The following is a 27,821-nucleotide window of genomic DNA, read 5'->3' as shown; positions in this document are numbered from 1 at the left end:
GATAAATGCTCATTTACCTGAAGTAATGGGGTTTAGAAAAGTCCTCACCTTATGTATGGGTAAAGTTACACACTTAGTCCCACTGCACATATAGTTTTATTCACAGTAGGCCTGATTTTCAGAAGCATTTACACATGTAAAACTGGGTTTTACACGTGTAAATGCACTTTACCCATGTAAGTGAGGTTCTGAAAATTGCTACAATACATGCCATTGAATGAGCCATAGGATTTAACCATATAAGTGCACTTTATGCATGTAAATGGCTTTTGAAAATTGTTACAATCGTATGTTACATTGACATTTTCACCTCTTTGTTGGGGAGCCATTCCTGGAGACAGAGTAGGGGAGGAGTTTGCACAAATGTTCATAATGATGGGTTTTTCAAACATATGCAAGCAAATTTACCCAGAAAAAGTATCCACACAAAAAGCAGGTACAAAGTTGTACTGTTACTTTTGTTAGTCAATTTTCCTAGGGAAAGTTTTCTCTTTGAAAGTCCACAGGTAAAAAGTACCAATCAACCTTCCACTTCTTTGGGGAATTTGAAAATTGCTCTGTTTGAGGTGAATTTTAAAAGCCCAGCGCACGCCAAGATTGGGAGATAACACACACACAAGTCTGGCTCGCATGCGCCCACTGAATTTTAGAAGCCTCCCAGATGTGTGCGTATCTCCCGCTGCGCGCACATCTCAAAAGTTTCCAAAAAGGGGAGAAGCATGGACTTGGGTCAGGGCATTTCGGGGTATGGCCACAAGATGTGCACGTAAATACTTACACATCTGGGCAGACACCCAGAACCCCTGCTGCGTAACTTTACTTCTGTAGGCACGAGGTATAAGTTAAACATTTTAAAGAAAGAGCTATTTCTTAGGGGTTTAAAGGATCTGGGGTAACCGGGAGGAGTGCAGACTATCAAACCAGGGGATTTGGAGGATCTAGCCGTTAACTGGATGAATTGGTGGACGTGCTGGTGAAACTGGCAATGGTGTGGGTGCGCTCCACTTTTAAAATTTCCCGACTTAGGCGGTACAAGTGGGATTTACGCACACAGGCATGCACCTATTTAAAATTGGGAGCAGATATGCACATATATGCGCACAAGTTATAAAATGGCCGCATAACTGGGTACGCGCTGATGCACACAGGCCAAAGGACGCCTATGTGCCGGTTTGTCCCAATGTATACATTTTTTGGACTTGTGTGATCTTAAACAACATGTTCAGATAATCCTCATGACTAATTCAAGGTATCATAATTTGCAAATAATCCTAATTTTACATTTATACACACACACACGTGCTAGATGAAACCTGCAAAACATTTGCAATGAAATTAATATCTTTGTAGGAAGGCTTTGCCTCTGTCACTAATATTATCTCTTTTTTCAGCTGTTAAGGGTTTTTGCCTTTTGGGGGTCTTTGGCTGGCCAGAAAACAGATTTGCTAATTGCAAAAATACAAAACAGAAATGGCTCTGTTTACCTTAGCAGTCTTCAAAAGTAAAAATACAGTGATGCAAATGACAGCTAGTCAAGAGTAAACTTTTTTAGGCTTCCTTCTCTTCCCTGGGGCCCTCTGTTCTGCCTCGGTCTAGCTTTTTATCCTCTTCTAAGGAAATAAACTGCATTAATTGTCTTGTCTGGTTCTAACTCTTGTTTAATGGTTCTTTAAATAGTTAAGAACATAAGAAATTGCCATACTGGATCAAACTAAGGGTCCATCAAGCCCAGCATCTTGTTTCCAAAAGAGGCCAAACCAGGTCACAAAAACCTGGCAAGTACCCAAAGACCAAGAAGATTCCATGCTACTGATGCAATTAATAGCAGTGGCTATTCCCTAAGTCAACTTGATTAATAGCAGTTAATGGATTTCTCCTCCAAGAACTCATCCAAACCTTCTTTAAACCCAGCTACACTAACTGCACCAACCACATCCTCTGGCAACAAATTCCAGAGCTTTATTGTGCGTTAGGTGAAAAAGAATTTTCTCCGATTAATCTTAAACGTGCTATTTGCTAACTTCATGGAGTGCCCAGTAGTCCTTCTATTATCCGAAAGTGTAAATAACCGATTCACATCTACTCGTTCAAGACCTCTCATGATTTTAAAGACCTCTATCTTATCCCCCCTCAGCCGTCTCTTCTCCAAGCTGAACAGCCCTAATCTCTTCAGCTTTTCCTCATAGGGGAGCTGCCCTTCTCTGTACCTTCTCCATCGCAACTATATCTTTTTTTAGATGCGGCGACCAGAATTATATACCATATTTGGTATATATAATATATGGATATTCACACAAGCATTCCCGGACTCAAACTGATCTATTTCATCCATACCAATCCCTACCTTCACCTACACCATGATTAACCATCTCCGCTATCGTTTATATGTTTGAATTAATGACCTGTCCTTTCTCTTCTTCCTCTGCCAAGTTCTAATCACCCTGTTATATGTAACTGCCTTTTTCTGCACCATTGTTTAGTTTATGTTTACGATACACCCTTGTTTTATGTGAACCAGCATGATGGGACTGCGTTCTCGAATGCCAGTATATAAAAACCCGAAATAAATAAATAAATAAATATTCAAGGTGTGGTCTCACCATGGAGCGATACAGAGGCATTATGACATTTTCCATTTTATTAACCATTCCCTTCCTAATAATTCCTAACATTCTGTTTGCTTTTTTGACTGCGGCAGCACACTAAGCCGACGATTTCAAAGTATTTTCCACTATGATGCCTAGATCTTTTTTCTGGGTGGTAGCTCCTAATATGGAACCTAACATCATGTAACTACAGCATGGGTTATCTTTCCCTATATGTATGCAACACCTTGCACTTGTCCACGTTAAATTTCATCTGCCATTTGGATGCCCAATCTTCCAGTCTTGCAAGGTCCTCTTGTAATGTATCATAATCCGCTTGTGATTTAACTACTCTGAATAATTTTGTATCATCCGCAAATTTGATAACTTCACTCGTCGTATTCCTTTCCAGATCATTTATAAATAATTGAAAAGCACCCGTCCAAGTACAGATCCCTGAGGCACTCCACTGTTTACCCTTTTCCAATGAGAAAATTGACCATTTAATCCAACTCTCTGTTTCCTGTCTTTTAATCAGTTTGTGATCCACGAAAGGACATTGCCTCCTATCCCATGACTTAGAAGCCTCTCATGAGGGACTTTGTCAAACGCCTTCTGAAAATCCAAATATACTACATCTACTGGTTCACTTTTATCCACATGTTTATTAACCCCTTAAAAAAAATGAAGATTTGTTAGTCAAGACTTCCCTTGCATAAATCCATGTTGACTGTGTTTCATTAAACCATGTCTTTCTACATGCTCTATGATTTTGATCTTTAGAATAGTTTCCATTATTTGTCCCGGCACTGAAGTCAGGCTCACTGGTCTATAGTTTCCCAGATCACCCCTGGAGCCCTTTTAAAATATTGTGGTTACACTGGCCACCCTCCAGTCTTCAGGTACAATGGATGATTTTAATGATAGGTTACAAATTTTAACTAATAGTTCTGAAATTTCATTTTTGGGTTCTTTCAGTACCCTAGGATGCATACCATCCAGTCCAGATGATTTGTTACTCTTTAGTTTGTCAATCTGGCCTACTACATCTTCCAGGTTCAGAGTGATTTCGTTCAGTTCGTCTGACTCATCACCCTTGAAAACCATCTCCAGAACTGGTATCTCCCCAACATCCTCATTAGTAAACACGGAAGCAAAGAATTCATTTAGTTTTTCTGCAATGGTCTTATCTTCCCTAATAGCCCCTTTAAGCCCTCGGTCATCTAATGGTCCAACTGACTCCCTCACAGGTTTCTTGCTTCGGATATATTTTTAAAAGTTTTTATTATGAGTTTTTGCCTCTACGGCTAACTTAATTTCAAATTTTCTCTTCGCCTGTCTTATCAATGTTTTACACTTAAGTTGACAATGCTTATGCTTTATCCTATTTTCTTCAGATGGATTCTTCTTCCAATTATTGAAGGATGCTTTTTTTTTTGGCTAAAATAGACTCTTTCACCTCACCTTTTAACCATGCCGGTAATCGTTTTGCCTTCCTTCCAACTTTCTTAATGCATGGAATACATCTGGACTGCGCGTCTAGAATTGTATTTTTAAACAATGTCCATGCCTGTTGAACACTTTTAACCTTTGCAGCTGCATCGTTCAGTTTTTTTTCTAACTATTTTCCTCATTTAATCAAAGTTTCCCTTTTGAAAATTTAGTGTTAAAGCTGTAGATTTACGTATTGTCACCCTTCCAGTTATTAGTTTAAATTTGATCATGTTATGATCACTATTGCCAAGTGGCCCCTCCACCGTTACCTCTCTCACCAAATCCTGTGTTCCACTAAGAATTAAATCTAAAATAGCTCCCTCTCTCGTTGGTTCCTGAACCAATTGCTCCATGAAGCAGACATTTATTACATCCAGGAACTTTATGTCTCTAGCAAGTCCTGATATTAAATTCACCCAGTCAATATTGGGGTAATTGAAATCTTCCATTATTATTGCACTGCCAAATTGGTTAGCTTCCCTGATTTCTCTTAGCATGTCATCATCTGTCTGACCATTTTGTCCTCCTATTACTATACTCCTATCACTATACTCTTACCCAGCACACATGGGATTTCTACCCATATAGATTCTACTGAGCACTTAGTCTCTTGCATGATCTTTATCCTGTTGGACTCTATACCCTCCTGGACATAAAGTGCCACACCCCCACCAAGTTGATCCTTCCTATCATTGAAATATAATTTGTACCTGATATAGCACTGTCCCATTGGTTATCCTCCTTCCACCAGGTCTCTGTGATGCCAATTATTTCAATCTCATCATTTGCTGCTATACACTCTAACTCTCCCATCTTACTTCTTAGACTTCTGGCATTGGCATACAAACATTTCAAAGTGTGGTTTTTGCTTGTTTTAACAACCTGCTTTTCAGTTGTTTGGGATAATTCGGAAATCATTAGCTTTGGTGATTTTTTACATATAGGCATATGAACTACATTTACTTTTATTGGAATCTCTCTGTTGGGATGTCCTAACTCTCCTGTTTCATTAGTATCCTTCAAGGATACATTCCTCCGAACCATGCACTGCTGACTGACTGTCAGCTTTCCCTCTTATTCTAGTTTAAAAGCTGCTTTTTCCCACAACTAGTAAACAGTGGGTAGAAGCTGTTGGTTTTGAAGAACTGGAGTTATTTAGTGTTGGAACAAGGGGATTTTTTTTCAATTCTGCCTTTTGTCTTATGCTAGTTGTCGAGGAGAATTTTCCCACCTTCCACGGGGAAGGAATATTGGAAACTGGAACCCTCTCAAACACACACATATCTGTAACCAATCCCCTCTCTCACTCACGCACGCACCCCAGGTGCACACCCCCCCAGCCTCTGCCAATTCCCTCTCTCATGGCCTTCTGATGACTCCTCCAGCCGTCCAGCGCCTGCAGCAATGGTAGCTCTCAGGGCACCTAAGCTGCAGGATGCCGGCCAGAGCCTCACACTGCCTTCAAAGCACAATCACAAGAAATTGCTGTGAAGCCATGTGTCAGGATTTACGTCCTGCACAAAGGAAATGATAGAGAGTGCCATGGTTTAGCCCCAGAAGGAAAATTAGGTAAAAAACATAAGGAATAGATCCTATGTCTGAGACAAAACTCTGAGGAAGAGGAAGGGTCAAAGCTCCAGGAACTTATCCTGTTTGCCTCCTCAAATAGGCTGGGGATCATACAGAGGAAACAGAAGGGGGAAGGAGTGTGATGAGGCTCACTGTTTACCCAGTAAGGAAAACCCAGACTGGATAACCCCAGGGAGAGCCAGAGGCAGACCTCAAAGAGTCAGGAGGGAAACTACATTTCCCAGGCTCTTAGAGCCTCTGAGAGGCCAATGGGAAGAGGGAGAGAGAGCTGGCCATTGACTGGGGGGCGTGACCCTGGGGATTGGACACACACAGGTGAGCCCCTGAGTAGGGAGGAGGAAGTACAAGAGGATGCCGGGGGGTTTAAATTGGCAACCAGCCCCATGAAAGGGTAGCAGGACATGGAGGTGGATTGCCCGGAGGCAGAAACCCAGACGGGGATGAAAGAGGACTAAGGTGAGCGTACTCTGACTATTTTTTTGGCTTGGTCTTGTTCTGTAGGAGCGGGAAGGCTGTTGCCTGGAACACAACGGTGGGGAGAAAGCGTGAGTTGTGCTACAGCCTAAGCGACCTGAAAAGGTGTCGTAGTACAGTTTTTTTCTTTTTGTTTTCTTTTTCTCCCTATGACTTGGGTGGACTTAAATTTAGGTTTGTTTGTGAAAGGGTTTTTGTTAAAAAAAAAAAAAAAAAAGAAAAGTGTGAAATGGTGCAAGATTATGGACAAAACTACCATCTTGTTAGGATCTGTGGGTATGTGGGCCCTTTGGCCGAGGTGAGAGACGGTACCGCCCAAGGGAGAAGCCCCACTGAGCCTCACCATTGGGAGGCGAGGTCTCGGCTGCGGGATGGTATACAGCAGAGGAGAGTAGGAGAGAGAGAGGGTGATGGAGGGGCCACGGAGCGACAGTGCAGGTGCTGATGTCAGACTCAGCTCGGGAACTGGAGTCAGGTAATAGGTGCGGCACTACCCGAGGAGCGGGGGGTGCCGAGCAAAAGAACAGTCACTGAAGTTACATGGGGTCCATAGAGATGGTACACAAAGGGGCAGATTTTCAAAGGGTTATGCGCGTAACCCCGAAAACCTGCTCCTGCACGCGCCGAGCCTATTTTGCACGCGCATATGTCCCGGGGCTTTGAAAAAGGGGCGGGAAGGGGACGGGGGCGTGGCGCATGTCCGGGGGTGGTCCGGGGTGGGACCGAGGCCTCTGGCACAGCGGCTGTGCCGGGGGATGGCGCGCCGGCAGCTGGCCGTGCGCGCAAGATACACCTGCCAGAGGCAGGCATAAATAATTGAAATAAGGTGGGGGGGGGGGGATTTAGGTAGGGCTGGGGGGTGGGTTAGATAGGGGAAGGGAGGGGAAGGTGGGGGGGAACGGAAGAAAAGTTCCCTCCAAGGCCGCTCCGAAATCGGAGTCCTGCAGAGTGGAACTGCTTACAAAAATGTACAATGCTTACAGCCAAGGCTCGGATCTACTCCAGGTGACTACCATGGGACAGGAGAAAAGGAAGAAACTAGTCAGCTGGAGTGTCATCTCTCTGAACTAATGACAGAGAGAGAGAGAGAGAGAGAGAATAGTGCCTGTTAATTTTGCTTTCCTGTTTAACCATCATGTGTCCAAAGTGTGTTACAAGAAATAGCTCATATGAACATAAAATAGATTACAATAATTAATACATCCATAATAAAAAAAATAAAACATATACAATAAATAAAATATAAAAAATAACATAAATCACAACCTATAAACTAAATATAACCAACAAAACATGACCACCATCACTCTGTTACCCAAATGTACTTAAAGCAGGAATCCTAATTACTTCTCTACAAATTATACACAGCTCACAGACTCCTGTTAATAAAGAGTCTATCTGAATGTCTGTGTAAATAACCAAACTTTAATGCTCTTCCTTTATACAAAGTAGCTTATCTACATGCGAGCTTCTAAGGGATGGAATTCCATAGAACTGGGACATAATAGCTAACTGAATTATGTCTAATCAAAACCAACTTAACAGTTCCTAGCACAAGGATATATAGTGGAGCCTGTTGAGACTAACACATATTCCTGGAAGGTTTATAGGCACTTAATATATCCATGAAATATTTAGGCCCTACATAACAAACATTTGAGCACAAGGGATAGAATCTTAAATCTGATCCTACTCTTCATGGAAAACCAGTGCAACTCCTCCAGAAGAGGGAAACATATGATCTGAACTCTTCTTATCCATCAGCAGTCTAGCTACCGCCCTGGAAAATTAGAACTCTTATTCTTTTTTGGGCTGTCTATCCCAGGTAGAGGGAATTTCAGTAGCCAGTAGGTTTGTGATTAAGGAAAGGATGTCGGTTATAAGATCCTTCCTTTCCAAAAAAAAAGGGCTAAGATGGGGGATTAAGCAGAAATTAGGAAAAAATTATCTCCAAATAGATGAGATTTGCATATGCATTGACAACATGTCCAATGAACGACACCTACACTGATTTCAGTTCAGAGTTTAAGCAGAAAAATCAATAATCCTTTCCCCTCAGTATTTAATTTTTTCTGGTCACCAGATACCTTTTATTGGATATGTCAGAAATGTAGGGACTATTTTAGAATCCGATCTATCATTTACAATTCATACGAGTCAGCAGGTTCAAAAATCATTTTGGAAATTGAGAATGTTTCGTAGATTGAAGCCATATTTAAAAATGACTGATTTTCATGCAGTGCTACAAGCACTGATTTTTCCCTTGCATTGATTACTGTAACTCTTTATACCTAGGCTTACTTGCATATAACGATTAAAGCCCTGCAAATAATTCATAACTCTGCGGCTAGAATCCTAACTGGTGCATCCACGTTCAATTATATCAGCCCCCATCTGAATTCCCTACACCAGCTTCTTGTTGATTTCCAAATACAATACAAAGTACTCACCATGATACACAACACACAAAGACAGTAATTTCTAAACCGGTGCATGGGCGCACATGTGCACACATTTGCTGGCTCATACCTAGGGACGCAGATATTTTATAACATCCGCACGCACATGTGCGCTCAATTTTAAGTGGGCACGTGCCTACGCACGCAAATGCTGCTTCTACTGCATAAGCGGGGGGGATTTTAATAGACATGCGCACCATCATTGCCTGTTTTCCTAGTTCATTCCCAGTTTGCCCAGTTAAGGGTAGGACTTCCAAACCCCCCTAGTTTAATAGCTCTCCTTTAGTCCTGGGGGAATTCTGCGCTACTGTGGAGCGCAGAATTTGCACAGAATTCCCCCCCCCTGCGCAGAATTGCCAAATTCTGCGCAGAAAATAGCAGAGGAGACCCCAGCATGCCGCGAATGGAGCGCGTCCCGCGTATGCCGTGGGATGTGCTCCGTTCGCAGCGAAGATGGAAGGCCCCAGTGAGAGAGAATGTGTGTGTGTGTGAGGGGAGGGTGAGAGAGAGCAGGAGGATGTGAGAGAGAGCATGGGAGGTAAGAGAACGAGGGGGGGGGATGTTTGAGTATGGATTTCAGAGAGAAGAAGCCTATATAAGGGGAGGGGGTGTGGGGGAAGGGAGGGTGAGAGAAAGCATGGGAGGTAAGGGGGAGGGATGCTTGAGAGTGGGTTTCAGAGAGAGGAAGCTTATATGAGGGAAGGTGGTGTGGGGGAGGGGAGAGTGAGAGAGCGCAGCAGGGTGTGTGAGAGAGAGCATGGGAGGTAAGAGAGCGGGGGGATGTTTGAGTGTGGGTTTCAGAGAGAGGAAGCCTATATGAGGAGATTGTGAAGGAATGTGTATGTGTGTGAGAGATTGGGAGCTCGTGTGTATGAAAAAGGGGATGTGTGAGTGTGCGAGAGAGTGAGGGAGCCTGTATGAAGGTGTGTTTATGTGTATTAGAGAGAGGGAGCATGTGTGTGAGAGAGGGAGGGACAGAGGGAACCTGTGTGAGGGGCAGTACTGAGAACGGGGTCAAACTCTGGGACTGGCGATAGAGTGGAAGGGGTTGAGCCTAGAGGTGGAGGGGAGAGATACTGGCAGGTGGAGGAGTTGGGGCCTGAGAGGGCAAAGTGGCCAGGGGAGTAGGGAGAGCGAGTGGAAGGGACACTCTTACAGTGAATTTCTAGGGAAATGCTGCTCAAAATATTTAAAATTCTCTATCTTTAAGTAATAACTTTTTTCTGTATTAATTTAAAATGTAATTACTTAAAGACTGTCATATAAATTGTGTTATTTTGACCAATATAAAGTTTGCACAATTTAAAGTTTTTGTGCACATAATTTAACATTTTTTTGAGCTGAATTCCCCCAGGAGTCCTTCCCCCATGTTAGCCCTGACCAATAAAACCCCGCTGATCTATTTAGTGTTTTTTGTTTTATGACTAGCATGCCATCCATAGCAGAAGTAAAGTCACTTGGCAGGGGACCCTGGGGTGTACTTGTCCGCGTAAGTATTTACATGCTAATTTCAATGTGAAATCCAGGAACACCCAGACCAAGCCCATATCTCGCTCCTTTTTAAGAAAAATATTTTTGTACGTGCAACGGGAGATACGTGCGTATCTGGGTGGCTTTTAAAATCTGCATAACATATTCTTCCATCCCCTAATTTCGGCATGCAGTAGGCTTTTAAAATTCAGCTTCAAATGATTAATCTCCAATGTGCATTAATCAGTTATTAAAAAATACACCATCTGGTCAGAAACCTAAAGATCTGAAGGCCAAAGCCTACCGGAAATTCCCAGTTATACAACTGTCCATTTTATAACCTCAAGATAAAGACTGCTTTCAGTGGCAGGCACTGATCTTTGGAATCGGCTACATATTGCCTTCCACAAACAAACATGTACAAAAGCATTTAAGAAATCACAAAAGAACACCTGTTCCTACAGGCTTTTTAACTAGTTGATATTTAAGGTGCCTACACCATGTCTCAAATAATGCATTTTACAATTTACAATGGCTAGCGCCTTCAAATTGTTATTGATGGTTATATTATACTATTTGTGTATGTATTTTAATTATGAATGTCTTGATGTGAGCCGCCTAGGTCATGGGATAACACAGCATATACACATTTTTTAAATTAAATCAAATTACATTTCTCTCCCAATAGTGATAGCATGGTAATAAGCATTCTCCTGTTTTTACTTAAATAGAGCAACTCCGACTTTGCAGAGATTCAAGGCAAGTGTTTAAATTTAGTACAGCAGAGCTTTGATCCTTATCAAATGTGGTACACGTCTACGACCCTTAAGATTGAACTGAACCAGCTCCAAGCCATGCCCATAACTCCAGTTTCCTTGAGGCCATGGACAATGGTGCTGAATGTTGAAGGCAAATCTAAAGGTATATGTAAAGAGGCTGCACCTTTGAAGTCATTCAACCACCAATGAGTAAGGAAACAGGACATTTTCTATCCCATTTCCTTGCCAAAGCCTGATTGATAAGAGTGTAGAACATTAATCTCCTCAAGAAAATGCAACAATTGGGAATAAACCACTTTTTAAACTAGTTTCCCTAGAAAAGGAAGGTTGGAACCTGGTCAGTAATGGCCCAAAATTCTTGGATCTGACCTTAGTATTTTTACCTTCTGCTAGCAAGCCAGGACAAAAACCATCTTTAATTTCTTTAACAACTTTCAATAGTAGTGAGTCTAAGCAACAGGAACTAGCTTTCATTCCCTGAAGAATTAAACTTATCTCTCTGATAGACACTCCAGTAAAACTAGAAAACAACAGAATTTCACCACTTGGAGCTCCAGAGAAATCTAGTGAAACGAGAAAGGGTGACTATGAACTCTAAACTGTCTACAAACTGACGAATAATCACACAAGAAAAGTCCAAATCCAATTACAAGAAAAACACCAGGTTAATAGAGTTGCAATTTTAAGTTTTAAGACAAAAGACGTTTCAATGGAATGAAAGGACCTTCATAACACCGAGCATTACGTAGCCAAGTACGATGTTTCTACGGCTGCATTGGTCATATATAATCATGGCTCTCACAAGCGCTGTTTTGTTTTGTTTTTTTCCACTTTTTTTTTTAACTGGTACCAGGCCTTTACCTTTTTGTTCATGGGGACTTTTGTTTCATAGACAAGAGCACAAGTCGGCGTTTCCTATTGCTTTTCATATGCGTTTCCTATTGCTTTTCATATGCGCCTCTGATGAACTCAGCAATCATCTAATCACGGAACTTTCACACATGGACTTCACATCACCCAATGCAGCCGTTAATTCCTGGTCCTCCATAACAGAAACCGTGGCAAACAAACTATGTCCGTGGATAACAAAAAAAGTCAAACAAGGTGCGTCAAAAAGGCAGCCATGGTTTACAAATGAACTTAAAAACCTCAAACTCGACCTGCGTCAAAAAGAAAGTAAATGGCGTAAAGCCCCTTCCCCCTCCACACTTTCTACATACAAACTCGCCCTCCAATCATACAAGAGCTCCACTTTAAAAACAAAAAGGGACTTCTATGCACACAAGATTCATAACATTATATTCGATTCCAAAGCGCTATTCACATTTGTCTCCAATCTAACTCAGGCAAACCCTCCTGACATACCACCTAACCAAGCTCAAACAAAAGCTGATGAGCTGGCACTCTTCTTCAGTAAGAAAATCACGAACCTACTAACACAATTAAAGCATAATACCGGCACACCAACCAGCAATTACATTCTTCATAATAAAGACATCTCCCTCCAATCTCTTGAACTCACCTCTTCCTCAGAGATCCAAACACTTCTTAAGAAAATGAAACCCTCATCGCATCCACTAGACCAGATTCCGTCTAAATTACTACTGCTAATCCCGGACACCATAACCAAAACCCTAGCAGACATTATAAACTGCTCATTCATCCAGGGTTTCTACCCAGACGACCTCAAAATAGCATCCATCAAACCGCTACTTAAGAAGCCTAACTTGGACCCCAAAGATCCTAACAACTTCCGTCCAATCTCAAATCTGCCTTTCATTGCCAAGGTGATGGAGAAACTAGTTAACACACAACTAGCAGATTACATAGAAGAACACAAAATTCTTTTCCCCACTCAATTCGGTTTTAGAAAAGCCTCAAGCACCGAATCCCTTCTCATCTCACTGACTGACTACATTATTTTGGGCCTCGATAAAGGACAGGCCTTCCTACTGATCTTATTGGATCTATCGGCAGCGTTCGATACTGTGAACCATGCCATATTACTAAATCAACTAGCGAACATCGGTATTGCAGGATCAGCACTAACATGGTTCAAAACATTCCTAGAAAACAGGGGTTTCAAAGTTAAAATCCACAACAAAGAATCCTCCAGATACCCATCATCACAAGGAGTTCCTCAGGGTTCCTCTCTCTCACCAACACTTTTCAACTTATACCTTCTCCCGCTTTGCCAACAGCTAAACAAATTGAACCTAAAACACTTCATATTTGCCGATGACGTCCAGATTGTGATCCCCATCAAATAATCCATCACTAAAGCGCTAGAACTTTGGGAAAATTGCTTTCAAGAAATTAACGAGCTCTTATCCAGCTTAAATCTAATCCTAAACCAATCAAAAAGTGAATTCATTCTAATCTCTCCAGATAATTGCAAAATCACTACAAACCCGCCAGCCAACTTGCAAACCTCAAAAGTAAGAGACTTAGGAGTCTCCATAGACAACCGGCTAAATTTGAAATCGTTTATCAACCAAACAACCAAAGACTGCTTCCACAAACTGCATGTATTAAAAAGAATAAAACCCCTATTTCACTTCCATGATTATAGAACAGTGCTCCAAGCAATAATATTTGCGAAAATTGATTACTGCAACTCGATCCTACTAGGCCTCTCATCATCACATACTAAACCGCTCCAAATGATACAGAACACCGCAGCAAGAATTCTAACAAACAAAAGAAGAAGAGATCACATTACACCAGTCCTTAAAGACCTTCACTGGTTACCAATCCACTACAGAATAATTCATAAATCCCTCACCACAATCTACAAGAATATCCATGGACTGGCTCCACTCCATCTACAAATAGCTCTTAAAAAACACTCCTCCAACAGACCCATCAGAGAAGCATATAGAGAATATCTACAGGTACCCCACAACAATACCACCCAACATATAACATTGAGAGATCGGGCCTTCTCCACAGCAGGTCCCCCACTGTGGAACTCCATCCCCCTAGAACTTAGACAGGAACCATGTCTTCCAACCTTCAGGAAAAGACTGAAAACATGGCTGTTCAAGAAAGCATTTCCGGACCCTTAAAGATTCACTACCATCAAATGCAGCATTACTGAACATTTCCTATTAAACTGAAACAGTCACTATCTACCAATCATTACAATGTTTTACTTCTGGTTAAACTTTTTATCTTTCCTCTAACTCTAATCCCAGTTAGAATGACCCCCGTTTTATTGTAACTTTTTCTTCCATGCACTTGTTTTACTTTTTAATGTATACTCTTATGTTATTAGTTATTTACGTTATAATGTATTTCTCACCCCTTGTTTTATGTAAACCGACATGATACGAACTCCGTGAATGCCGGTATAGAAAAATACAAATAAATAAATAAATAAATAAATAAATCCCCTGAAGCAGTGTCCTCGAAACATGGCTCCATGACCGGCTCACAGATTGAATTATACTCAAGCACTGCACGGAATTCAGGTATACGGATAGCACCCTTTCATTTTTTATCAGCAACAAAAAAATCCAAACAAAACAGCGCTTGTGGGACCCATGATTATATATGACCAATGCAGCGGTAGATACATCATACTTGGCTAAGTAACCGCTCAGTGTTATTGAGGTCCTTTCATTCTATTGAAATGTCTTTTGTCTCAAAACTTTAAATTGCAAATCTATTATCCAGGTGTTTTTCTTGTAATTTATAAATTGGCGAATACCAGGTTAGATGACCAAGCATAATAGCCATCCCTGGACTTAGATATCCCCGGGTGAAGAAGTCCACGAGGAGAGTGTGGTGCCAACTGGGACCATGTGCTAAGGCAATGTAGTTTTAGAAGAGAAATTCTATACAGCACAATGCTCCGGCAGTACACAGTTTGAAAAGCTTTCTAATTGCTCGTGTGTTTGGATTTCAAATGGTATGCATTTGTGGCAAACTTAGATTAAGGCTGAACTACAGTAAGGACATTCATAGACTTCCAAACTTGCCAGCATGGCGGCAGAAAACGGGGCAATAAAATTTAGTTAATGCAATTCAACTTTATAATAGCAACAATGTACTCTGGAGTATGCACTATCATGTATGTGAAAGCCCTATGTCTGACCTCAAGTCACCTCTCACAACCAAACTATATAAAATGTGTTTTTTTGGTTTCTTTTTAATGCCGCTACCAAACATTTCCTGACATACTTCAGTTGACTCTGTGTGAATTACGGAGTGAAAGCACCACCTTTCCAGGCCGCCCATTCATACCCTCTGGCGGATGGCATGCCCTGGAGTTTTCTTTCTGCCTGTTCCTGGTCTACTCACAGGTCACATGGAGGAAGAGGAAGGCAGTGTCCGAGCCCACGTTGTTTTCCGCATGAGCAGCCACCTGAAATATGCCAGCACTCTTGTACACATGCTTCACGCCATCCTCTATCTGACTGAAGTTAGCGTAGGACACAGCAATCCCATCTCCGAAATCAAGCTGTATGGCTGTCCTCTGGAGATCGCCCTGCAAGAGAGAACATTACATTTATGAACACACAACCAGCCACACTAATAACACAAGATTTACTACCATTTGGTCTCATGCCTACTCTCAGTTTATTGAGATGACTATGGATGCCGGAGTACAGCCAAATTAGCAGTTAATAGTATGCCATATATAAAACCAATAACTCCAGCTTTAATGTTTATTATATTATTATTTATAGAATGCTACTGATACTTACACTGCAGCAGAGAGTAATAAAGCAAGGAAAACACCGTCAAATAAATAAATCAACGCTACCTTCCTCTGAGATATAATGTTCTTTGGGAAATGCCTGCTGGAGGTTCAGATCCCAGTAGGGTAAACTGTTTTCCTCCTTTTAAAGCAGATATAATCATTATCAATTACTCGTGACCGAGTGATAAAAAATCGTGCAATCTAACTGAAAAGTGAAACAGAAACACACACATACAGTATGCACAACATAAAACATATAATAACCTTTAGATTTTAACTGCCCCCCCCCAGTACTGTCTTAGTATAATATGTTTTAAGAGGGTAATTGTCAACATTTTTTATGTGAATAAACACTCAGGCATTAACCAATGTAAAAACGTCTTTTACTGTGGGTAAAACTTTGCGTGCTTTTAACAGCGCACTTACTTTTTTCCGGAGGAAAAAGGGGGCATGGTTAGGTCAGAGAAGGGAAAGCGCACACTGGGATTTCATTTTGAAATCCCTAGGCATACTTTCATGCAGCCACTTTGCTTGGTGACCTGCTTCGAAGTTGATGCAAAGTACGCGCATTCCCCCCCGCTGCTTTTGCTTGTTACCCTGCACATGAATTTATTATAAGAGTGAAATGTGACTCAACTCATTGTGACCCAAACCAAATTCAGACAGGAAGGTCAGACTGAAAAATGATCATAGGGGCCTCCAGGCCACAATTCACAGAAATAAGATTGGCCCATTTTTAGAGGCACCCTCACTTTCTAGCCGACTGCTAAGGAATCTGTTCACTGGTTAGGAAAGGGGATGCCATATCTCAGAGAGAATGTGCGTTGTTAAACAATGACATTTATTTACAGAAAGCAGACCTCAGAAAGAAACAAATATAGGGGGCTTATGTACTAAAAAGTACACTAAAATTGGCCTTGGAAACTTTAATATGCTTTTTTGCTCTCTGCAGTACATTGGGCTTTGGTACTAGAATAATATGTAAAACATATGCTGGAAGAGTTATATTAAAGGAAACAGAGCCCTAGGACCATGCGAGTCCTTTACATATGGTTTCGTCTCCCCTTTGCTAACTGGCCCAAACCTAAGGGTCCCATTCATCTCGAGAAGTCCCTCACAAGCCAACAGATGTGGCTCCCAAAACCACCCTCTTCAATGGTAAGCACATCTGGACCTCAAACATCTCCCTACAGTGAACACATCCCACCCGCAAACATTCCCCCTCAGTAAAAAAAAATTCAGTTCTCAAAACTCCTTCCTCAGGCAACACGTGTGGCCCTCTGAACCCGCGCCGTTCGACAAATCTCAAACCCCACATCCCATTCAGACCCTCCATAACCTATCCCCTGGTCAAGCTGACAGGGAGATATATCTTATCTCCTACTGGCTCGGCCTCCAGTATTCTTCTCATGCTGTTTAGCCGTACATTGAATTCTGAAGTACTAGGTGATGCCAGAATAACTGGAGGCTATGCTAGTATGAAATAAAATGAAATGCTGCTGCTGGATGATTCAGAGAGAGGTAGACAGGCCAAATTTGTTGGTTTAGAGAGTTTGACAGGCTGGATATTATTGTTGGCTGTGGGTGGATGCATTGTCCAAAGAGAGTCTGAGGGATAAACCCCTTATGTATATTTTGGATTTTGTATTATGCTGCAATTGTAGACGCCTCTCAGGATTTAGTCATGAGGTTGATGTGGCTGTTCCAATACAGACCAGTGGGTGCTGGAGGGTAGGCCTGGCTCAAGCACGAGGGTGGAGAGGCCCCATGACAAGATAAAGAGATGCTGCGTCCTTAGTGGAATTCTCTTTTTCCCGCAAGCCGGTTCAAGAAGGCAGTGGCAGGAGAAGGACTGGTGGTGATGGTGAACTCTGAGCTGAATCACTGGAATAAGCTCTAGGCAGCTCCAGGGGAGGACTTGCAGGGTATTCAGCAGTGGAGCTCTACAGTGACGCCAACATGCACATTTGTGATCTCCCTCCATTTTCCCCAATGTCGCATCATTGCCAGCTACTTTTGAAGTTATAGCCCAGCATTGCAAGAGGAGCCTGGAACTCCAGAGGGAGAGTTTCCCTTTTGGGAAACGTTGCTGTGAGACATGAATCGATATCCACATGTTTCTCAGGACTCTACATATCTGATGGGATTTACTTATCCCCTATTTTAATATTCTTTATATCACTTTAGGCAAACATGTTTGAGGCTGGGACTGCAGTCTAGAAATTTGATATATAAATAAGAATGCACATTTTAAGTACTATCAAGACACAATATAGGCAGCCTTGCATTGAGGATTTAGGCCACAGTGAGCTGGGGGAGTTAGGGTGAGAAAGAGTGATGCCCTATCTCTTGGCAGTAAATAGGGTCTGATCCCATGTTCTTCACAACTCAGATGGAAGAGAATGGACAAGGCAATACTTTATTTAGAGAGCCTACAGGATCTCTACTAAGAGGAATGGGCCAACATTTGGGGGAACCAAATGCAATGGTATTAGTATGAGCTTTAGCTCCTCCTGAGATGGATCCACCACCATCTTAGGTTGTGGATGTTTGAGTTGATCCTCCTAGGGGCAGCATCCCCTTTTTGTGGCTCCCTCTTGCTTTAGTTTTCTAGGGAAGAACCCTATGGTCTCTAGGGTCAAGACCTGGGAAAAGTAAAGAAGGTAGGGTGCCTTTCCCTACTTATTACCATGTATTTTGGAAACCTTTATTTTGTTTTAGTTTCCCTTTTCCTTAATAAACTGTTTTACCTAGGGCTCAGGGTCTCCGTGTTTTCCTAACATCTCGAGGAAGGATGTCTCGCAGAGAGACAGAGCCACAGAACCATCAGGACCCTTGAGGAGGGCTGAATTATTCATTTACAGGAAAAAAGAATATCTGAAGGGAGATGAAGACCTGTGGCACCAATCAGGTGTATGCATAAGCATCTCAATGAGATCTACAGGGAAGAAAGCAGCAGAAAATGTACTACCCAGGTATGAAGTAGAGGAAAGAGGAGAAGAAGGATTAACTGCAGAAAAAGTATGCAAACTGGGACTTGATTTTGACACAACTAAATTGGGATAAATTCCTATCTACCAATTATTGAGAAGAAGCTTGGAAACTGCTTCAATGATTTGTATGGAGAAGGAACAAAATTATCAATTTGAATTGGTTTTAACATCAGAATAACTTTATTGGAAGTCTAAGGTCACAAATGTATTGAAAATCCAAAAATGTGAAAAGGAATTTGTATACATCAAGAGCTATAAAGAACCCATTTACATTCTTTCCATTCTCATAATCAGCAAAAACTTAAGTTAGACACCACATCAACTTCCAGGATGATAATTAGTGTTTTTTACAATGGACTTCAATGCTTAAGAACTTTCCTTGTATTGGCATGTATGTCTGGCAGGCCACTGGCAGGCTGGCTGCAAGCGAGGAATTAGGAAAACAGTTTTCAAGTGACACAATCTGTTTTATATATCATGCTTGTAAAGGCCAAAACAAGTTAGTTAGGATGCATAAGATGTATTGTATTTAAGCTTTGTATTATAAATAAAGCTGCGGACCAACTTCTTCACAAAGACCATTGCTGCTACTGCTACTTAACATTTCTAGAGCACTACTGGATGTATACAGCACTGTACAAACAACACACAAGAGACATTCCCTGCTCAATAGTGCTTACAGTCTAATCAAGACAAACATACAGGTTAAAAGACAATTGTTAAAATTAGTTAACGAGGCTGAAGGTGGACCACTAACAACAAGCTTAAGATTTAAAAGCAGCCTCAAAAGACCACCCCACAGCTCTCATAGAAACATAGAAACATAGAAATGACGGCAGAAGACGACCAACCGGTCCATCCAGTCTGCCCAGCAAGCCTTACACTTATTTTTTCTCATACTTAACTGTTTCTCTTGGCTCTTAGTAACCTTATGTTCTAATTCCCTTTTCACCCCCACTATTAATGTAGAGAGCAGTGATGGAGCTGCTTCCAAGTGAAATATTAAGTTTGATTAGTTGGGTAAGCGGCAGCATAGCTCTCTGCCATGAAGCAGAGGGCAATGCTGGAAATGTGTGAAGTATCAGTTTTTCTTTTCCCCTGTCATTGAAGCAGGGAGTCATGCCGGACATGCACCGAAAGTGAAGCATGCCTTGAAAGTCACATTAACTATCATCAAATATTGAAAAGCCTAATAATTGGTAATACCTATAGCCCATGAACCCATCCCTGTTTTTTTCTTTTTTTTTTTAATTGGGAGATGGATGCCCTTCATCCTTCTACTCTGTGAAGGTGGACACCTACCACCGGCCACTGGCATCCCGCTCCGTTAATGCCTCTGTGGCTACTGCTGCTCCATGCAGTGTTTTACTACCTGCTCTTTATATGCGTCCTCTAGAACTGATGGATCCCATCCCTGGTTTTTTTTTATTATTTATTTAATTGGGAGATGACAGCCCTCCATCCTTCCGCTCCGTGAAGGTGGACACCTACCACTGGCCACTGGCATCCCGCTCCGTGAATGCCTCTGTGGCTACTGCCGCTCTGTGCAGTATTTTACTACCTGCTCTTTATATGGACACCTACCACTGGCCACTGGCATCCCGCTCCGTGAATGCCTCTGTGGCTACTGCCGCTCCGTGCAGTATTTTACTACCTGCTCTTTATATGCGTCCTCTAGACCTGATGGATCCCATCCCTGTTTTGTTTTTTGGGTTTTTTTTAATTTAATTGGGAGATGACAGCCCTCCATCCTTCCGCTCCGTGAAGGTGGACACCTACCACTGGCCACTGGCATCCCACTCCGTGAATGCCTCTGTGGCTACTGCCGCTCCGTGCAGTATTTTACTACCTGCTCTTTATATGCGTTCTCTAGACCTGATGGATCCCATCCCTGTTTTGTTTTTTGTTTTTTTTTATTTAATTGGGAGATGACAGCCCTCCATCCTTCCGCTCCGTGAAGGTGGAACACCTACCACTGGCCACTGGCATCCCGCTCCGTGAATGCCTCTGTGGCTACTGCTGCTCCGTGCAGTGTTTTGCTACCTGCTCTTTTATACGTGTCCTCTGGACCTGATGGATCCACAATGTTTATCCCATGCCCCTTTGAAGTGCTTCACAGTTTTGGACTTCACCACTTCCTCCGGAAGGGCATTCCAGGCATCCACCACTCTCTCCGTGAAGAAATTCTTCCTGACATTGGTTCTTAGTCTTCCTCCTTGGAGCTTCAGCTCGTGACCTCTGGTTCTGCTGATTTTTTTCTGTTGGAAAAGGTTTGTCGTTGTCTTTGGATCGTTAAAGTTTTTCAAGTATCTGAAAGTTTGAATCATATCACCCCTGCTCCTCCTTTCCTCCAGGGTGTACATATTTAGATTCTTCAATCTCTCCTCGTATGTCAACCGATGAAGACCCTCCACCTTCCTGGTCGCCCTTCTCTGTACCGCTTCCAACTTGTCCTTGTCTCTTTGTAGATACGGTCTCCAGAATTGAACACAGTACTCCAGGTGAGGCCTCACCAAGGACCTGTACAAGGGGATAATCACTTCCCTTTTCTTACTCGATATTCCTCTCTCTATGCATCCCAGCATTCTTCTGGCTTTTGCAATCGCCTTGTCGCATTGTTTCGCCGACTTCATATCATTAGACACTATCACCCCAAGGTCTCTCTCCTGCTCCGTGCACATCAGCCTTTCCCCCCCCATCGAATACAGTTCATTCGGATTTCCACTCCCCAAATGCATGACTTTGCACTTCTTGGCATTGAATTTCAGCTGCCATATCTTCGACCACTCTTCCAGCTTCCTTAAATCCCGTCTCATTCTCTCCACTCCTTCCGGCGTGTCCACTCTGTTGCAGATCTTAGTGTCGCCCGCAAAAAGACAAACCTTACCTTCTATCCCATCCGCAATGTCGCTCACAAAGATATTGAACAGGACCGGTCCCAACACCGATCCTTGCGGTACACCACTTAAAACCGCTCTCTCTTCAGAGAAAGTTCCATTTACCATCACGCATTGTCTTCTGTCCGTCAACCAGTTTGCAATCCAGGTCACCACTTCGGCACTCACTCCCAAGCTTATTTGTTTTATTCACCAGTCTCCTGTGCGGAACCGTATCAAAAGCTTTGCTGAAATCCAAGTAGATGACATCTAGCGCTCTTCCTTGATCCAATTCCTTGGTTACCCAGTCGAAAAAGTCAATCAGATTTGTCTGACAGGATCTTCCCCTGGTGAATCCATGCTGCCTCTGGTCCATCAATTCTCCGGACTGTAGATAGTTCACTATTCTCTCTTTCAACAGTGACTCCATTACTTTTCCCACACCGATTACAAGTAGGGACATTGGTTGGGGGGGGGGGGGGGTTGAAGGATCTGTTGGAAACAAGCTGGTGGCAGGGCCGATGATGTAACGCATGTTGAGTATGGGTTCACCAATACAAAGATGTGACCAAACAGAAACTAAATTAGCATGCCTATCCTTCTGAGCCCAGTCAGAGTACTAAGACTTTACTACAAACCCAAACTAGAAGTTACATTTTACATGCGTGGCCGACCACTTGGTCCACCACTATATGGCCCTAGATTCCTAACCATTAATACTAGCAGCTTAGTGGGATTTTCCATTCCATGTCAGTCTCTCATATAAGGTTGATTGTGATTGGCTATCCCGAGGGCACTAGGGGGAGTTAGTGGTATAGAGAGCTTGGTCATTTTGAGTTGGATCTTGAAGAGTAAGGAGTTATTTCTCCCTGTGCCCCGACAAAGTTGGGCCCACTAACCTAACTTGGTGTTTTCTTGCATTTAGAGGACATTCCTCATTAGTACACTCCCCATCTTAAAGGATCTGCCTCAGTTTTGAAGAAGAGAGAGATTTTGCCAGGATTTTTATTAGTTGTTCTCATTCTGGGGAACACCTTGTCACCTTTGGAAAGGGACAAACCCCAATCCAGAGAGCAGGGGCTGGAGATTTGTGAGCTATCCTTCTACTCTCTAAAGGAAGCAAGACCAATGACAGCATTACCCAGTGTGGGATTTTTGGATTTAGAGTAATTTCGATTTTTCCCCTTTTGGCTGGTGTGGAGCTTTTTCCTCACTCCTTCCCACAGACTGGAGTCAGGAGAGTGAGAACTTGGTTCAAGACTGGAAACATCAGACTATTCCCACCAGAAAAGTCACACAGATTTGAAAGAAAGGTGCTGAACAAAACAGCAAGATCTGGAGACTCCCAACCGGATCGCCACCCCCAAGGGACCAGGATATAGCCCTGTGAGTAAGAGACAGAGCGTTGGAGTCCAGTAGGATTTTTGCATGCTTTTGGAGTGGACTGGGAGGGAACTGGGGGAGGCCCAACTGCATCACCATGTGTAGGTTATAAAATCCTCCCCCCCTGCGCGCATGATCACGGGCCGCCCCGCACATGCATGCATGGATTTTAAAATCCGGCATGCATGTGCGCACGGCCATCGGATTTTATAACATGCAAGCGCCAGCGTGTGCATGTTATAAAATCGACACGTCCACGTGAGCACACCGGGAACCACATGCACAGACTTTATAAAATCGACCCCTAAAGGGGGGGTGCTCCTGGCGCACACACATGGATGCACCAATTTTAAAAGGGGCAGGCCGGGGTGCGTAGTCTGGGTGGGGAGGGGTGGGGTAAGGGGGCAGGCTGAGACAGTGGCATTAGCCGCTGTCCCGGGGAAGTGCGCGCCGGCAGCAGGCTGGCGCACAGAATTAACTTCTGCTCTGAGGAGCAGTAAGTGTAAAAATTAAAAAAATGGGGAAGATTAGGGTTACTTTAGGGGTTGGGGAGGAGAGGGGAAGAGGAAGGAAGGATAGGGTTGGGGTAGGAAAGTTCCTTTCCAGTCCGCTCCTTAATTGGAGTGGACTGGGAAGGAACTGGGCATAGGCTCAATCACATTGCCGAGTATACTTTAGAATATTTCACCCCCTTCACGTGCAAGTCATGGGCCGCCCGCACATGTGCACGCGGATATTAAAATACGGAGCACATGTGCACGCGTATATCGCATGTTATAAAATGATCGTGTCCATGTTTACACACCGGGAACTGCGAGCACATGGACGCACACTCCCTTTAAAATCTACCTTTTGATGCACTAGGAGAGCAATTGTCACAGATTCTTGCAAAGGTAAATAAGTGCTTGTTTTAAAAATCCTCCTCCCTCACCTTCATTGTAAATAGAAGTAACATGCACTTTTAGCTGTTGGGGAAAAGGGAGAGGGGTTAGGGCAGGGAAGGAAAGTGCATAATGGGGATTTAATTTTGAAATCCCCATGAACACTGTACACGTGCTTCAAAGCAGCTGCAAAGTACGCAGGGGCAAATGTCCTCGCATTCCCCACAGGTCCAAATTTTCAAAGAGAAAACCCATGGGGATATGTGTTTGAAAATGAGTTTGCAAGCCCGTGGGTACTTTGCAAGCTCCCCGGCAAAACTGGAACTTACCCCCAAGCCCCTAGAGCAGATGACATGAGCTTGACACAGAGAAGGTGCAAAGTATTGTACTGAAACTGCTAAAATATTATCAGAGTAACAAAAACAGCTTAAATGAAACAACTTATTGGATTAAGATCACATTTTGCCTCTAACTAGTCTCCACTTGTCTTCCAATACAGAAATAATGAATATCACCCCTTAGGATTTATTTTATTATCCTGTATCAAAAAACTTTTTTTCTTATTCTTTAAAACATTTGTATCCCCCTTTTATATATATATTTCTAAACATAATTTTTATTTTTTTTCTCATATAACACCACTTGAAAAAGGAATGAAAAAGCTAGTTCATTCCAACAATTTGTGTTCCAACTGCAAGTGGCAGTTACATTGTGTGATGAAGCAGTCTAGAGAGACAGAACAGTTGGAAACTCCAGAAGGCAAAGGGTGCTCTGATGGGAGATCCTCGGAGAACACTGCTTCAAAGGGAAAAGAAAAACTGAATAAGTGTTGACTAGAGGACTGTAAAGATAGATGGAAGAGGAAACCCAGGGCTGCTGGGAGATGGAGTTCTGAAGCCTTAGCAAAGAAGTAATCAGAATCCAGGCTACAGCCAGAGTCTGACTTAACTGAGATTGACTACGGAATCAGCATCCGGCAAGCCAGAGAGAACCCTGTCTTGGAGGAGAAAAACAGAGAACCAGAACCAGACCTAATCCCAGACCAGGTTTATCTGGATCTAGAAGGAGACTGCAAAAGGTACTGTTGAGAAATAAATACTGTAAGATCCTAGGAGTAAGGTCTGGTTTAAACTTGAATGATCTAACTGTATGCAGAACACCCATATGTGGTAAAAACTAAGTTCCAATGGTATAACCCCATTCAGTCATTATATTCCGACAGTAATGAATTCCTTTGTGTACCTACAACTAGGGATTACCAGCTCCAGCAAACAAGGCCTAGGGCTTTTTCTTATGCATCACCAATAATGTGTCATGTGTTGCCAGCCTACCTTTCGGGCCAATTCAGTAAAAACGCGGGAAAGTGGACGAACACCCGCTCTCCCGGCGCGCACACCAGCCACTCGCCGGTGCGTGCGATTCAGTATGTAAATGAGGTGGTGCGGTAGAAACGGGCAAAAGGAGGCGCTAGGGACACTAGCGCGTCCCTAGCGCCTCCTTTTGACCCGGAGCGGCGGCTGTCAGCGGGTTTGAGAGCTGACGCTCAATTTTGCCGGCGTTGGTTCTCAAGCCCGCTGACAGCCACGGGCTCGGAAACCGGACGCCGGCAAAATTGAGCGTCCGGTTTTCGGCCCGACAGCCGCCGGCCCAATTTAAATTTTTTTTTTTTTTTTTTTTACTTTTACACTCTTCGGGACCTCCGACTTAATATCGCTATGATATTAAGTTGGAGGTTGCACAGAAAAGCGCTAATTTCTTAGAGTAAAATTTGCGGCTTGGCTGCACATTTTACTTACTGTATCCCGCGCGCATACCTAATAGCGCCCTCAACATGCATTTGCATGTTGAGGGCGCTATTAGGTGCCGCGGGTTGGACGCGCGTTTTCCGCCCCTTACTGAATAAGGGGTAAGGGAAAACGCGCGTCCAAGAGCAGGCTGACAGTGCGCTCCGTCGGAGTGCACTGTACTGTATCGACCTGTTTGAGAGGAGAGGGATATAAAGATGTTTAGATAGCAGGTTAAAGTGATCTTGCATATAGAAGCATTTGGATGATGGATGATTTTGGGTTGCTTGTTATTTTTATCTGTTTGCAGTTTGTTTATAATTTTAATGTAATATATTCATTTTATCTGTTTTATACTTGTGGTATTGTAATCCTTACTGAACGCTTTTAGCTGGGAAGTTGCAGAATATAAGATTTTAAATAAATAAATAAATAAATAAATAATGTAGCATTCTGGGGTGATCCTGGTGACTCAGGAGAGAAACTGTAAAGTTTGAATGCTGATACATGGAATACGAATGGATAGTAGATGCGCCAAAATGAATGGTGTGTGTGTGTGTGTAGTCGGTGTGTACATACATGCACACCATCTGTTTTGGTGCGCCTAATATCCATTCATGAGATTCGCACATACTGCCGAAACAAATGAAACGAATGGAGCAACGAATGAACATCCCTATGGAATAAAGCTGTTTCTTACTGTAAGTGCCTGTCTCCAAGTAGTGCGTCCCAGAGAACTGTCAGCAGGTTCTGCAAGGATAAGGGATGGCCTGTGACAATTGCTTTGAAATTATTACCAGCTAAAAAAACACTTCAAAATTCCAATATCCTGCAGATTAAAACAACTCATGGATCTCATAGAGAAAAAAAATATTCTAAGTGGATTTTTACTAAATATGTAACCACAAAACCTATATGCACGGTCGGCGCTGAAAGCCCGTCGGGGGTAAGGCCTTCTATATCCGCTCTCACCTCCCACGGGCTCCCCCACCGACCACGAGGCTGATCTTCTCGGCCCTCCGATCCGCCGAATCTCGTGCCATTCCTCGAACCTTTCTCGCCAGCCAATCCGGAGCAGGGCGCTTGAGTGACATCACCAGCCGGCGACCTTCGGGGATTTAAATCCCAGCCTTCTCCCGGCGTCGCGCGCCGAACTTCGTGCAACCACTAAAGTGCCCGGAACTCATCAAAGTAGGGCCAGCGCCCTTTTACAAGTACAGCGCTGAGTGAAAATCCTCCCTTACCTACGCTTATTGTCTCCCTCATCACCTCCCCGTGCAAACCGGCACAAGACCCTTTAGGGTCCAGGAGAACCAACACGCCATTCAGTTCAGTGCCCCCTCTGGTGCACCATATAGTGTATAACATTATTTTGCATACTGTTTTTCCCTTACCTCCACTTTCTCCTTTGCCCCGCCTTGAATAGTTATAATTGGTCCCCACACTGCATCCTTGAAGCTCACCCCCCCCCCCCCCCCCCCAACCTATAACAATGTCACCAGTCTTATGCCACTGTCCTTTCTCTGCTCAGAGGAAATATCCTTCAAAATACTCCTTCCCTTCCCCTAACCCTCCCACCCAGCTGCAAAGAAGGCTAATCCCTATCCTGTCATCCCCCCTCACTCAATTTCTAGGCCTCTCCCTAATCTCATTTCTCCTTTTCAATGCCCAGTCGCTTCAAAAAAAACAAAACACATTTACTCCATGACTTCCTAACTGACTCCAAGCCTGAGATCTGCACCATAACTGAAACGTGGCTTAAACCCCCTGATATCTCTCTTCTTAACCAGCTTCCCACTGATATTTATGACATTTTCTCTATACCCCGCAAAAAGAAAAGAGGAGGTTTACTCCTCGTAGCGAAAAAAGAACTAAAACTTATACTCCAAAAATGCAACCTTCCTAATCGATACAAAATTGTTTGTTTTTTTTAAATCAAAACTCCTCCAAGTTTGCCTTATCTACACCCCTCCTGGTCTCCTAGAGAATGACTCCTCTCCTCTTATAAAATTCTTTGCTGACTCACTTTCCCCTGACCTAAACGCTAAAATAAATAAATAAATGTCATTTCCGGTACATTCGAAATCCCTACCAAGGCCATCTGTTTCACACACTCGTGGTTTCTTCAGGGGAAACTCAAATTAAAAAAAAAAAATAGCACCACTTATCTTTTGAACAAAAATTGGTCTCAGGATTCCTAAGTGTTTCTAACATGTTTCAACTGCCTTTGTGATATGAAGAAAGAGAGACATTGTTACAGCTTGCAAAGAAACAAGTGCATTATTAAAACATAAGGAAAACTCATCAAGACTTCATATGAAATTTACTGAAAATACTCCGATGAG

At 42.9% G+C, this 27,821-nt stretch overlaps 1 protein-coding gene across 1 annotated transcript in view; it reads right to left on the bottom strand.

Annotated features, from left to right (window-relative positions):
- The window catches only part of SORCS3 (sortilin related VPS10 domain containing receptor 3), a 1,039,444-nt gene that overhangs the window by 112,016 nt on the left and 899,607 nt on the right, over positions 1-27,821 (bottom strand). Inside the window, exon 20 of the mRNA XM_029610742.1 lies at positions 15,157-15,343. Coding sequence (XP_029466602.1) covers positions 15,157-15,343 — 187 coding nt within the window. The remainder of the gene's footprint in view (positions 1-15,156; positions 15,344-27,821) is intronic.

The sequence above is a fragment of the Rhinatrema bivittatum genome, chromosome 7 (assembly GCF_901001135.1).
Source record: "Rhinatrema bivittatum chromosome 7, aRhiBiv1.1, whole genome shotgun sequence".
Taxonomy (NCBI): Eukaryota; Metazoa; Chordata; class Amphibia; order Gymnophiona; family Rhinatrematidae; genus Rhinatrema; species Rhinatrema bivittatum.
Note: the sequence above shows the minus strand (reverse complement) of the source record. Positions and strands in the feature narration are given on the sequence as shown.